Source organism: Nerophis lumbriciformis, linkage group LG33, assembly GCF_033978685.3.
Source record: "Nerophis lumbriciformis linkage group LG33, RoL_Nlum_v2.1, whole genome shotgun sequence".
Taxonomy (NCBI): Eukaryota; Metazoa; Chordata; class Actinopteri; order Syngnathiformes; family Syngnathidae; genus Nerophis; species Nerophis lumbriciformis.
Window position 1 is genome coordinate 21,760,553 of NC_084580.2, and position 14,274 is coordinate 21,774,826.

The following is a 14,274-nucleotide window of genomic DNA, read 5'->3' on the forward strand; positions in this document are numbered from 1 at the left end:
GAAGGCGCTATTAATGCTGAAAGGTACATACAGGTTTTGGAGCAACATATGTTGCCATCCAAGCAACGTTACCATGGACGCCCCTGCTTATTTCAGCAAGACAATGCCAAGCCACGTGTTACATCAACGTGGCTTCATAGTAAAGGAGTGCGGGTACTAGACTGGCCTGCCTGTAGTCCAGACCTGTCTCCCATTGAAAATGTGTGGCGCATTATGAAGCCTAAAATAGCACAACAGAGACCCCCGGACTGTTGAACAACTTAAGCTGTACATCAAGCAAGAATGGGAAAGAATTCCATCTGAGAAGCTTCAAAAATGTGTCTCCTCAGTTCCCAAACGTTTACTGAGTGTTGTTAAAAGGAAAGGCCATGTAACACAGTGGTGAACATGCCCTTTCCCAACTACTTTGGCACGTGTTGCAGCCATGAAATTCTAAGTTAATTATTATTTGCAAAAAAAATTTAAAAAAATGAGTTTGAACATCAAATATGTTGTCTTTGTAGTGCGTTCAATTGAATATGGGTTGAAACGGATTTGCAAATCATTGTATTCCGTTTATATTTACATCTTACACAATTTTCCAACTCATATGGAAACAGGGTTTGTAAAAGTACGCAATGTTGCACATTAATGCATGTACTTGACTGAAAAAAAAGCACTAATATAAAATATTTAATATACAAATGTAGAAGCATACCAAAAAGATTGTTACACAAACAACAATGTCACACATGTTATATGTGCTGATGTTGTTAGAAAGTCCAAATTAAAGTCTTGACAGTTTATTTCAAATCCTGCTGCTGCTGTTCTCACCAGCACACGGGTGTTTGTCAAGCTGGTACTTATAAGAGAATCTTTCACCACACACACTGCAACTCAACACTTTCTCTCCTGTGTGTCTTCTCATGTGTGCTACAAGGTTTGATGGGTCACAAAAGCATCTGTTGCAGATTGAACAGGAGAAAGGTTTTTCACCAGTGTGTGTTCTCATGTGTACTTTCAAAATGTTACTTTGTGCAAAACATTTGCCACAGATTGAACATATGAAAGGTTTCTCTCCAGTGTGTGTTTTCATGTGTACTTTCAAGCACCGACTTCGTGTAAAACCTTTACCACAGGTTGAACAGGAAAAAGGTTTTTCTCCAGTGTGTATTCTTCTGTGTTTTTCCATGTATGAATTTTGTGTAAAACCTTTACCACAGATTGAACATGAAAAAGGTTTTTCACCAGTGTGTGTTCTCATGTGTACTTTCAAATTATGACTTAGTACAAAACCTTTACTACAGATTAAACATATAAAAGATTTTTCTCCAGTGTGTGACATTGTGTGTTTTTTCAAACTCTGACTGTGTGTAAAACCTTTACCGCATATTGAACAGATAAAAGGTTTTTCTCCAGTGTGTGTTCTCATGTGTACTTTCAAATGTTGACCTAGAACAAAACCTTTACTACAGATTGAACAGATAAAAGGTTTTTCTCCGGTGTGTATTCTCATGTGTCTTTTCAGATAACAATGGTTTTTGAAGGTTTTGTCACAGTGAGAACATTTGAAGTGAGTGTTGTCAGTGTGACATGTCTTATCATCTTTAGAGTCTTCATCATCAGTGTCAGGAGAGTGTGACGTTGTGTCCTCACTATCTGATAGTGGAGCTAAGAGCTTGTCTGCTTGTGATCCTCCACAGTGGTCTCCATCAGCTTCTGTTGTCATGTGTTGTGTTGAGCTGCTGCTCTTCTCCTCACTTTTACCTTTGACCTCATCATCTTCACTCTTCACAGGGACACCAGTCACTGGGAACTCCACCAGTCCTTCAATATGCTCTCCCTCCTGACTGATGCTGTGTTCCTCCTCTTCCTCTTTAATGTGCAGCGGCTCTTGGTCCTCCTCTTCCTCCTTAAAGTGAGGGGTCAGTGGGTCATCCTCTTCCTTTTTAATGTGAGGGGTCAGCCCATTCTGTAGCTCCTTATAACGAGGGGTCAGTGGGTCCTCCTCTTCATTTTTGATGTGTAAGATCAGTGGGTCCTCCGCTTGCCCTTTAATGTGAAGGGTCAGTCTAACACTATGGGTCTGTGGTACCTCTTCTTCCTCATGTATGTGGGGGGACTGTGGTTCCTCCTCCTGCTCATGAGGTAGAAGTTCTTCTTTGACGTCTGCGGGACACGAGAAAACAAACATTCTTTAGAAAATCCCAGCTTTGCTCAGTCACATGAGACATTGTCCTGCACCAACAATCTCATCAGTTTCCCCTCACAGCATTCAGGGTACTTCCAGCTGACACATGAAAACTCACATAGATACAATATTGCATGCATTTTTAGACATAATGCATGTTTGGTTTTGGAGTTATGTTTATATAACTTTCATATTTAGTATGACAGTTATACCATCATATTGTGTAAAAAGAAACTAACTTGTGTCTTTATAAACCTTACGAATTATTTTTTTCCCAGTAAAACTCACATAGATACATTTCTCCAGGCATTATTAGCCATTTAGCATGATTGGTTTAGGAGTTATATTTAAATAACTGTCATAATGTGTGTGGCAGTTATACTGTCATTATGAGTAAAACCTATTTTTTGTATTTGTAAACCTTACCAAAATACCTGATTAAAGTTAAAGTTAAAGTACCAATGATTGTCACACACACACTAGGTGTGGCGAAATTATTCTCTGTATTTGACCCATCACCCTTGATCACCCCCTGGGAGGTGAGGGGAGCAGTGGGCAGCAGCGGTGGCCGCGCCCGGGAATAATTTTTGGTGATTTAACCCCCAATTCCAACCCTTGATACTGAGTGCCAAGCAGGGAGGTAATGGGTCCCATTTTTATAGTCTTTGGTATGACTCGGCCGGGGTTTGAACCCACAACCTACCGATCTCAGGGCGGACACTCTAACCACTAGGCCACTGAGTAGGTTTTTCTGATAAAACTCACATATATTCAATATTACAGGCATTTTTAGACGGATTGCATGTTTGGTTTTCGAGTTTTGTTTTGGAGTTATGTTTATATAACTTTTATATTTAGTTTGACAGTTATACCGTCATATTGAGTAAAAAAAAACTAACTTGTGTCTTTGCAAACTATACAAAAGATCATTATTCTAGTAAAACTAACAAAGATACATTTCTCCAGGTTTATTAGCCATTTTGCATGTGTCGTTTATGAGTTATGTTTAAACTACTGTCAGATTGAATGTGACAGTTTACTGTCATAGACCTTCAGGGGAATGCCTTCCCAGGCCAACGTCCAATCCACCTTATCATCAAAACATCCTAAAAGTCATTCCTGCAATCCTTAACGGTAGACGCCATATGTGAAAGTGTGCTGTTCTCCCTCTGAATAAGTCATACACACACAGTAAATAATGTACCACATGCCAGCCTCCACGCAGTAGTACTAGTGATGAGCTCCTCCTGCTGGTGGACAATAATTACTGTCATTTTCACATTCATCTTTAGAGACATGTCTGCTCTAAAAAAGCATGAGCACAGTCAACATGTTGGCCGAAAAACATCTATTTTGCTTTCATTTAGATAGCGTCGCCACAGTTAATCTGGGAAGAAGTAATCAGATTACTGACTACTCCTTCAAAAGATAACTTGCTTACCTTAAAGGGGAACATTATCACAATTTCAGAAGGGTTAAAACCATTAAAAATCAGTTCCCAGTGGCTTATTATATTTTTCGAAGTTTTTTTCAAAATTTTACACATCACGCAATATCCCTAAAAAAAGCTTCAAAGTGCCTGATTTTAACCATCGTTATATACACCCGTCCATTTTCCTGTGACGTCACATAGTGATGCCAACACAAACAAACATGGCGCATAGAACAGCAAGCTATAGCGACATTAGCTCGGATTCAGACTCGGATTTCAGCGGCTTAAGCGATTCAACAGATTAGGCATGTATTGAAACGGATGGTTGTAGTGTGGAGGCAGGTAGCGAAAACGAAATTGAAGAAGAAACTGAAGCTATTGAGCCATATCGGTTTGAACCGTATGCAAGCGAAACCGACGAAAACGACACGACAGCCAGCGACACGGGAGAAAGCGAGGACCAATTCGGCGATCGCCTTCTAACCAACGATTGGTATGTGTTTGTTTGGCATTAAAGGAAACTAACAACTATGAACTAGGTTTACAGCATATGAAATACATTTGGCAACAACATGCACTTTGAGAGTGCAGACAGCCCAATTTTCATCAATTAATATATTCTGTAGACATACCCTCATCCGCTCTCTTTTCCTGAAAGCTGATTTGTCCAGTTTTGGAGTTGATGTCAGCAGGCCAGGGAAGCTAGGGTCGATATTTTTCTCTTGATCATCTTCGGTGGCATAAGGGACGGTGTGAGCCAAGACATCCAGGGGGTTTAGCTCGCTCGTCTGCGGGAACAAACTGCCGCCATTGCTTGCCGTGCTACCAAGGTCCTTTGTCCCTGAATTGCTCACACACTCCGGCAGATTCAATGGGGGTCTGGTGGCAGATTTCTTTGACTTTATCGTTGGAAATGCATCTGCTTTGAGTGTCGCAGGATATCCACACATTCTTGTCATCTCTGTCGTAGCATAGCTTTCGTCTATTGTATCCTAATTCAAAATGTATCCTCCAGTTTGTGGCTATTATAAGGCATATTTCCAGAGGATATGCATTTTTACAGCATGTTTTAAAGGGATATCATTTTAAAAAAATGACTTCTGGGTATATTATATTGATCAACTAATTGATATTTAGGGAGCTTAGTGAGCGGAATAAGAGGCATTGACTCCATTGTTAGAATTACATTTGTTTACGACTTAGAATGCATAAAAAAGAAAAACATGTTATTGTCTTACATAAGGATTGCGAATGATAAGCAAAATTTTTTTTTTTTTTAAAAGAGATCCCCTTTGATAATTTTTCTAAATCCTGTGAACGGGCTGATGCTGTGGTGAAGTCGGGAAAATTCTAATTTCGGCAAAAATGGCTAGCAAACTATTTAAAACCTGGATAAAGATTGTTGGCGGTAAACCCAGAGAGGCATGTGTATGATGTAAAATGATATTAGAATTAGCTTTATTATTTGGGTATAGGGGGCCCCGTCATGGGGCCCGCCCAGGCCAGCTCTCACTTGTTCCACCACTGGTCATTGTGATTATATTATATATTCCAAATGTCATTTTCATGTCAATAATCAAATATAAAGTTAGTAAACATGTGAGAGTAAGAAGTCAACAAACCTGTTCCGTCTAACACAACTTGATGTTTTTTGAAAACAGCATCCAGTAGTTGATTGTTCCCCTCTTTTGTTCTAGAAAGTTCCGCCTCATATTCTGCTATCGTTCTAACACTATAAGATCTGACCACAGAACTTTCCACCAGAAGGTCTTATCTTTGTCCATGTGATGTCAGATGAAACAAAAATTGAGCTGTTTGGCCACAATACCCAGCAATGTTTGGAGGAGAAAAGGTGAGGCTTTTCATCCCAGGAACACCATTCCTACTGTCAAGCATGGTGGTGGTGGTATTATGCTCTGGGCCTGTTTTGCTGCCAATGGAACTGGTGTTTTAAATGGGACATGGAAAATGAGGATTACCTCCAAAATTCTTCCGGACAACCTAAAATCATCAGCCCGGAGGTTGGGTCTTGGGCACAGTTGGGTGTTCCAACAGGACAATGACCCCAAACACACATCAGAAGTGGTAAAGGAAAGGCTAAATCAGGCTAGAATTAAGGTTTTAGAATGGCCTTCCCAAAGTCCTGACTTAAATGTGTGGACAATGCTGAAGAAACAAGTCCATGTCAGAAAACCTACACATTTAGCCGAACTGCACCAATTTTGTCAAGAGGAGTGGTCAAAAATTCAAGCAGAAGCTTGTGGATGGCTACCAAAAACGCCTTATTGCAGTGAAACTTGCCAAGGGACATGTAAGCAAATATTAACATTGCTGTATGTATACTTTTGACCCAGCACATTTGCTCACACTTTCAGTAGACCCATAATAAATTCATAAAAGAAGCAAACTTCATGAATGTTTTTTGTGACCAACAAGTATGTGCTCCAATCACTCTATCACAAAAAAATAAGAGTTGTAGAAATGATTGGAAACTCAAGACAGCCATGACATTATGTTCTTTACAAGTGTATGCAAACTTTTGATGGCAACTGTACCACTCACCACAAAACAAGACACATGAGCGTGATGCATCGTAGGTTCTTCGATCGAAGAACGTCCAGCATGGTGTACGTCTTGCCTTCTGCTTTTGATCGCGACTGTAAACATACTTCACTTAAAGGGGAACCGCACCTTTTTTTAAATGTTGCCTATCAAGAACACATATGTTTTTTCTCTTTTATGCATTCTAAATAGTAAATAAACACGATCAAAAGTCTGCTTACAATAGAGGCTATTAGAGTCGCACTATTCTGCCTACAAAGAACTTAAAAACATCCAAACACCTCCATTAAGGTTTTATGTACATACAGTAAGTATACATGTCATTTAGTAACAGGCATATTTAAAAAAAAAGATGTAATATTTACGTATTTTTGCTCATTCATTTCAAAAACACATCACGACGTTTGCTTCTTCTTTTTTTTAACAACATCACTGAATATTACACACTGCAGACTTCCTGAGAGCCAACAAACATTATACAACATCACTTACTGTACAAAGTCTGTTGTCACTATGACGCAGGCTGATAGAATCTTGTTATATTCCCTTTTAGATGACGAATGACTCATAAATGTCGCACGGAAAAGGCGGGTGAAGCTAAGCGTCTTTTTGTGTCGTTCGCCATTACCGGGTCTAAATTGGCTGTCAAACGGTACCAACTTGTCAGAGTACGTCCTCATCCTTCTACTATCCAGGTGAGAGGCATGATTCATGATCTGGAATAATCTTTCACCGGCACCGAGGCGAGGAAGGAGCTCACCAGCCGGTGATGTCAACATAGGCACACAAGCTATAAATAGTTTGTCTGCGTTAGCACATATAATAACAATATCACTAATACTTGGTTGGTATTCAAGCCACGAAATGCCAATGGAGTATTGTTGGCGCTTTTTGGATGGTTATAGAGGACCTCCCATTGGCTCCATTGCAAGTGGACTTTTATTTACATTTATGAGTTAGAATGTTATTTAAAAATATACATCCATCGTCATGTCTTTTGTAAAGATTGTGAACGATAGAACAAATTCCTCCAAAAAGTGCAGTTCCCCTCTAAATTCAAATGATTAAGGAAGCCTACTTGGATGAGAGGACAAACGTCTTCTAAGACAAAGTGAACAGTCCAGTTGTGATGGATTGAATGCCCTGAGAATAAAATGATATGTGCTTACCTGGACTGTGATGAAGCTGTGAGGACTCAGGTGGTTTGTCTTCATGCTCTTCAGTCTTCACAGAGACAACAGTCAGTGGAAACTTGGTGAGATCATCCTCCTCCTGCCCTAGAAGACACTCTTCCTCCTGAGTGATCAACACTTCCTCCTCTTCCTCTTTAATGTGGGGTGGCTGTGGATCCCCCTTTTCCTCTTTAATGTGAAGGGGCTTCTGGATGTCTGTTGGGTAAATAAGTAAATAAGATAAAGAGAGAATAGAAATAGTTTTTGACTGACACTGTTAACACATTGACATTATTTGTGTTCTTTTGTGTGTTGTGTTAAAAGTGTGTAGCAAAACAACCAATAAAAACACGGGAAATACCTCCTTTTGTCCCAGCCACTAAAATATATTCAAAAGTGAGTACAAAAACAGACTTGGAAATTTGATGGGGGTCAATTTGAGAAGTTTTTTAGAAGTACGAGGCAGCATTGATTGAGGCATTCTTAACTTTACACTCACTGATGTAAAGTGTGTAAATATTTGATTCTGTATACGGTCTATTACACCTAAACTTTATCTCTAAACGTAACCATAATCTTGTAATGATACAGTCATTACCATAACTTCAATATCATGGAAATAAAAAAAATCTAATTCCAAAATCACATAAAAAAAACATTCATGGTATGTTTTTGTCATCATGCAAAATACTTTTTTTGTGGTCATTTTGTTGGCTGGGCCAAAAGGAACTTTTACCAAAACATGTTTTACTATGTTGTGTTTTATGGAGTATCTCCATAAACAATTCCTCTTTAGGAATTGGAGACCATCTATGACACGCTGAAGGAAAGCCAGTCACCTTTGTGTTATTTTAATAAATCAAGTGTTGACTATTTTGGTTTTAGAAAATAAATGTTTACTTTCACTTATTGATGCATGTAGGTCAGAATCAGGAAGTGAAATTATAACTTTAATTAGACTTGATTACAGTATAAAATGTATTTAGTGACTGTGTGAGTTTTGTGTAAACATGTTGATACAGGTTTACATCTTCTTGGGGACTGGAACACAGATATGTCCCGAAAGGATGCACCCATTTTTAAAACCTTCACTAAGCTGTGCCACCAACATTGCCTCACTTTTAGCTCATTAAGCAAACTACCAGGGTGAGTGAGTCCTTTTAAACCATCATAAACCTTGTTGTTACTTCTGACCAGTCAAAGATCAAAAGTGGAACTACAGTATGGGGCTTAAGTGATCATTCCATGATTTTCTGTACCTGTAAAAAACATAGAACCGAGGATGACGGCCACAAAACAAGCGAAAGTAGAATCCTCAAAACCTACGCTAGCAAGGCTTTCAATGACAAACTGCCAAATTAAGACTCGCCCCTGGTACTTGGAAGTTTTTGGGTCAATTCCTAACTTCAGAAAAGTAGATAACTTCACAGTCAAAGTGGGTGACAATATTATAACAAACTAAAATTAGATTACCTATCTTGGCTGCATCGTAGATGCTAATCTCTACAGTGAAAAAATGACTACTAAGGTAGTCAAAGACTCAACCGACGAATTCTGTTCTTACATAGTAGGATCGCCCTGCTGGTGTGTAGAAATACACTTAAGACTCTAACACGGAGGTCTCAAACTCAATTTACCTGAGGGCTAACCATTAAAAATCAGTTCACAGTGGCTTATTATATTTTTCGAAGTTTTTTTTCAAAATTTTACCCATCACGCAATATCCCTAAAAAAAAGCTTCAAAGTGCCTGATTTTAACCATCGTTATAAACACCCGTCCATTTTTCTGTGACGTCACATAGTGATGCCGACACAAACAAACATGGCGGAAAGAACAGCAAGCTATACCGACATTAGCTCGGATTCAGACTCTGATTTCAGTGGCTTAAGCGATTCAACAGATTACGAATGTATTGAAACGGACGGTTGTAGTGTGGAGGCAGGTAGCGAAAACGAAATTGAAGAAGAAACTGAAGCTATTGAGCCACATCGGTTTGAACCGTATGCAAGCGAAACCGACGAAAACGACACGACAGCCAGCGACACGGGAGAAAGCGAGGACGAATTCGGCAATCGCCTTCTAACCAACGATTGGTATGTGTTTGTTTGGCATTAAAGGAAACTAACAACTATGAACTAGGTTTACAGCATATGAAATACATTTGGCAACAACATGCACTTTGAGAGTGCAGACAGCCCAATTTTCATCAATTAATATATTCTGTAGACATACCCTCATCCGCGCTCTTTTCCTGAAAGCTGATCTGTCCAGTTTTGGAGTTGATGTCAGCAGCATAGCTTTCGTCGGTAAAGTGTGCGGAACAAACGTCCAATTTCTTGCCACTTTCGCATCTTTGGGCCACTGGTGCAACTTGAATTCGTCCCTGTTTGTGTTGTTACACCCTCCGACAACACACCGACGAGGCATGATGTCTCCAAGGTACGGAAAACAGTTGAAAAACGGGAAAATAACAGAGCTGATTTGACTCGGTGTTTGAGAAAATGGCGGATTGCTTCCCGATGGGACGCCACGTTGTGACGTCATCGCTCCGAGAGCGAATATTAGAAAGGCGTTTAATTCGCCAAAATTCACCCATTTAGAGTTCGGAAATAGGTTAAAAAAATATATGGTCTTTTTTCTGTAACATCAAGGTATATATTGACGCTTACATAGGTCTGGTGATAATGTTCCCCTTTAATGTTAATGTATTGATATTAATCATGGAATGCTGTTACCAGATAAAGTTACAGGAATGCACACTTCATCCTATGCTTACATCTCATTGTGCAACATGAGGATGTTTAAGGGGAACTAAATGTGATCTCTGAAAGGGGTACAAATGATTTCCAAAGCAGGACCCTCACCCAGAAATATTGTACAATACTAATCCATAGCTTATGAAAAACAAGATATATTTTATTTTCATTACAAGTGGGCCAAATCACTAATATTAAAAAATTATCTCATGAAAATTACTCCTCTCATTTGAGTGTTATTATAAAAGATTGGTTTGAGACAGGTGTGCTGCTGGTATTGCCACGTGTGATGTTGCTCACATGTGCTCCACTGAATGCTCAGGGAGTTTTTGTGTTTGCTCACACACATGAACAATTAGAGGGAACATTGGTAGCAGCACTACTAATTTGTTCTTTCATTTGAAAAGTCACCCGCGAGAGAATGAAAAGTGCTTGAAACTCCGCACGTTAACATCTCCGGCCGGTGCCACACCCAAAAAAATACCGAAACAACCTGCACTGACAAATGAGCCTGATGTCTTCCATTTACAGATCAACACCATATGAAAAACATAGTCACAAACACAAGGAGATAACGTCCGCAGTAACTTATTACATAGCGAAGGACATGGCCCCATAAACATCATCTATGCAACATTTTGACCAGAGAACCACCATTACATGTTATGTAGACCACAAGGAAGTGTTTTCAATATAGAAAAATAATAATAATATGACTCCTTTAATGCACCCTATTATATGCATCAAGTGTTCATTCAAGGCTAAGGCAAAATATCGAGATATACATCGTATATCGCAATATGGCCTAAAAATATTGAGATATTAATAAAAGCCAATATCGCCCAGCCCTACCTGGTCCCTACATACCGGAGCTCTTGTAAAAAGAGCTCAGCAGCACATGCACTTTTTGCGTCGGACGAAAAGAGCACAGCTCCCTCCCTACATTCTACAGAGGAACTATAGAGAGCCTACTGACCAACAGCATCTCTGTCTGGACTGGAACCTGCAGTGCCTCAGACTGGAAGTCTCTCCAGAGAGTGGTGAGGACGGCGGAAAAGATCATCAGGACTCCTCTTCCTCCTATCCAGAAGATCGCAAAAAGCCGCTGCCTGACCAAGGCTCAGAAAATCTGCAGAGACTCCTCCCACCCCCACCAAGGACTGTTTTCACTGCGGGACTCTAGAAAGAGGTTCCGCAGCCTCCGTAGCAGAACCTCCAGTTTCTGTAACAGCTTCTTCCCTCAGGCTGCAAGACTCTTGAACACATCATAATAATCCCCTCAAAAATGGATTAACTCGCTGGAATATAAAGACAATATAACATACATCCATAAACATGGATGCATATGCAAAAGTGCAATATATTTATCTGTACGGTAATCTATTTATTTATATCTGCACCTTATTGCTCTTTTATCCTGCACTACCATGAGCTAATGCAACAAAATGTTGTTCTTATCTGTACTGTAAAGTTCAAATTTGAATGACAATAAAAATAAGTCTAAGTATCTAAGTCTGGTGTACAAGATGCACCATACCACTAAAATACCCATGTACCTGTCTAGATACTTCAAAATATATTCATCATTATAACACCAGACAGAGGTAGTTGTACAAATCACATTCCACCCAAATTTCACTCAAAACAAAGTTCTAATTTGTTTGCCTGCTATACCACCAAAATGTGGAACTCCCTATCAATAGCCATAAAGGAGTGGAAATCCCTTACTTCCTTCAAAGCCGCTTTGAAAATACTTTACAGGTCGTACCTGGGAATAGACAAATCCTTTTGCTTTTATCTTATTTGAAATACTTTTCTTGCAGTAATTTTGTCTTTTAAATGCTACTTCCTGCATACTTTCTGTGTGAGTTAAATAAAATAATTCAACTGAAAGAAGCTCAGGCTTTCTTGTAGCAGTGAATGTGTACCGCATACTTGCCAACCTTGAGACCTCCGAATTCGGGAGATTGGGGGGGGGGGGGGGTTGGTGGTAGCGGGGGTGTATATTGTAGCGTCCCGGAAGAGTTAGTGCTGCAAGGGATTCTGGGTATTTGTTCTGTTGTGTTTATGTTGTGTTACGGTGCGGGTGTTCTCCCGAAATGTGTTTGTCAGTCTTGTTTGGCGTGGGTTCACAGTGTGGCGCATATCTCTAACAGTGTTAAAGTTGTTTATACGGCCACCCTCAATGTGACCTGTATGGCTGTTGACCAAGTATGCCTTGCATTCACTTATAAATGATAAATGGGTTATACTTGCATAGCGCTTTTCTACCTTCAAGGTACTCAAAGCACTTTGACAGTATTTCCACATTCACCCATTCACACACTGATGGCGGGAGCTGCCATGCAAGGCGCTAACCAGCACAAATCAGGAGCAAGGGTGAAGTGTCTTGCCCAAGGACACAACGAACGTGACTAGGATGGTAGAAGGTGGGGATTGAACCCCAGTAACCAGCAACCCTCCGATTGCTGGCACGGCCACTCTACCAACTTCGCCACGCCTCCCCGAGCTTATGTGTGTGTTATGTTATGTGACTGGGCCGGCACGCTGTTTGTATGGTGGAAAAGCGTACGTGATGACAGGTTGTAGAGGACGCTAAAGGCAGTGCCTTTAAGACACGCCCCTAATATTGTTGTCCGAGTGGAAATCGGGAGAAAGGTTGCCCCGGGAGATTTTCGGGAGGGGCACTGAAATCCGGGAGTCTCCCGGGAAAATCGGGAGGGTTGGCAAGTATGAGTGTACCGTGATAAAACTGTACCCTTTCTAGGGCTGGGCGATATGTCCTTTTTTTAATATCGCGATATTTTAAGGCCATATCGCGATACACGATATATATCTCGATATACTTAGCCTTGAATGAACACTTGATGCATATAATCACAGCAGTATGATGATTCTATGTGTCTACATTAAAACATTCTTCTTCATACTGCATTAATATATGCTACTTTTAAACTTTCATGCAGAGAAGGAAATCACAGCTAAAAAAATCACTATTTTTTCCATACGATGTTGATCTGGAAATGTTTGCCTCGGCATTTTGATGGTGTGGGCGTGTGGCACCGAACGGAGATGTTGACGTGCGGAGTAAGCACTCTTCATTCTCTAGCAGGTGACTTTTCAAATGATGCTACATATTAGCAGTGATGCTACTTTTTATAGCAAGGCTTTCGCCCCACACTTGACAATGTCTGTTTGACATATTCCCACTTGAAGCCAAACCACCGCCAGGGGGAATTAATTATTCCTTCATTTGTTACCAGATTCGCACCTTCTTTCGCTCGTATTACCGCTAGCATCACAGCTAACGTTACCCATGCTGCTACCTCTCTACTCAAGGACGTATACGTATGTGACGTATGTCGTGACAGTATGTGACGTGTGTAGAAGCTGCGCTTGCTGTCTGTGAGAAGGAGACACAGGAAAGAGCGAGGAGAGCCTGTAGTGTAATGCCAGCAGCTAAAAGCAACTGCGTGAGAACGCATACTCGAATATCACGATATAGTCATTTTCTATATCGCACAATATATCGCGCATATCGATATATCGCCCAGCCCTAACCCTTTCCTATGCAAACTTCACATAACTCCTTCAATCAATCAATCACACATTGTTACAAACTGAGAGGAACATCAACCTCCCTCACATCCTCTGCTGCCGAAACCCTCATCCACGCCTTCATCTCATCCCGGCTAGACTACTGCAACAGCATCCTCTACGGCATCACCTCCAAAACCCTCAACAAACTGCAATATGTCCAGAACTCTGCTGCCCGCCTGCTCACCGGAACCCGCTCCAGAGAGCACATCACACCTGTCCTTCATGACCTCCACTGGCTGCCTGTCAAATACAGAATCACCTTCAAAATACTCCTCACCACCTACAAGGCACTCCGTAACCTGGCACCACCCTACCTCTCTGACCTCCTCCAGCCACACGTCCCGTCCCGTTCCCTCAGGTCTAGTGATGCCGGCCTCCTGGAGGTCCCCAAGACCAGGCGCCGAACCTGGGGCGACAGGGCCTTCTCCGTGGCTGCCCCCTCTCTCTGGAACGCTCTCCCCAGGCACATCAGAGATGCCCCCTCCTTCCCTACCTTCAAAGCCACCCTAAAAACTCACCTCTTCACATTAGCCTTTCCAAACAGACTCTGCCCTAGGTGTCTCTTTATTTATTTTCTAATA

The 14,274-nt window shown here is 40.8% G+C and overlaps 4 protein-coding genes across 4 annotated transcripts in view; 1 reads left to right on the top strand and 3 right to left on the bottom strand.

Annotated features, from left to right (window-relative positions):
- The window catches only part of LOC133575685 (uncharacterized), a 462,851-nt gene that overhangs the window by 394,213 nt on the left and 54,364 nt on the right, over positions 1-14,274 (bottom strand). The gene's annotated exons all lie outside the window — the stretch shown is intronic.
- LOC133575760 (uncharacterized) overlaps positions 1-14,274 on the top strand; it is a 551,361-nt gene that overhangs the window by 251,439 nt on the left and 285,648 nt on the right. The gene's annotated exons all lie outside the window — the stretch shown is intronic.
- The window catches only part of LOC133575681 (uncharacterized), a 515,078-nt gene that overhangs the window by 100,751 nt on the left and 400,053 nt on the right, over positions 1-14,274 (bottom strand). The window lies entirely within an intron of this gene.
- On the bottom strand, positions 659-11,645 carry LOC140677481 (uncharacterized). Its single transcript, XM_072912119.1, has 3 exons — positions 11,642-11,645; positions 7,334-7,552; positions 659-2,148 (listed from the first exon to the last, which is right to left on the bottom strand). The coding sequence occupies exons 1-3, from the start codon at positions 11,643-11,645 to the stop codon at positions 788-790; spliced, it is 1,584 nt and encodes a 527-aa protein (XP_072768220.1). The 3' UTR covers positions 659-787.

Bases quoted from the DNA above. Each gene is read 5' to 3' on its own strand.
- LOC140677481 (XM_072912119.1), bottom strand. The intron at 2,149-7,333 runs GTAAGCACATAT...CGTGTCCCGCAG, and splicing joins ACAGCTTCATCACAGTCCAG to ACGTCAAAGAAGAACTTCTA.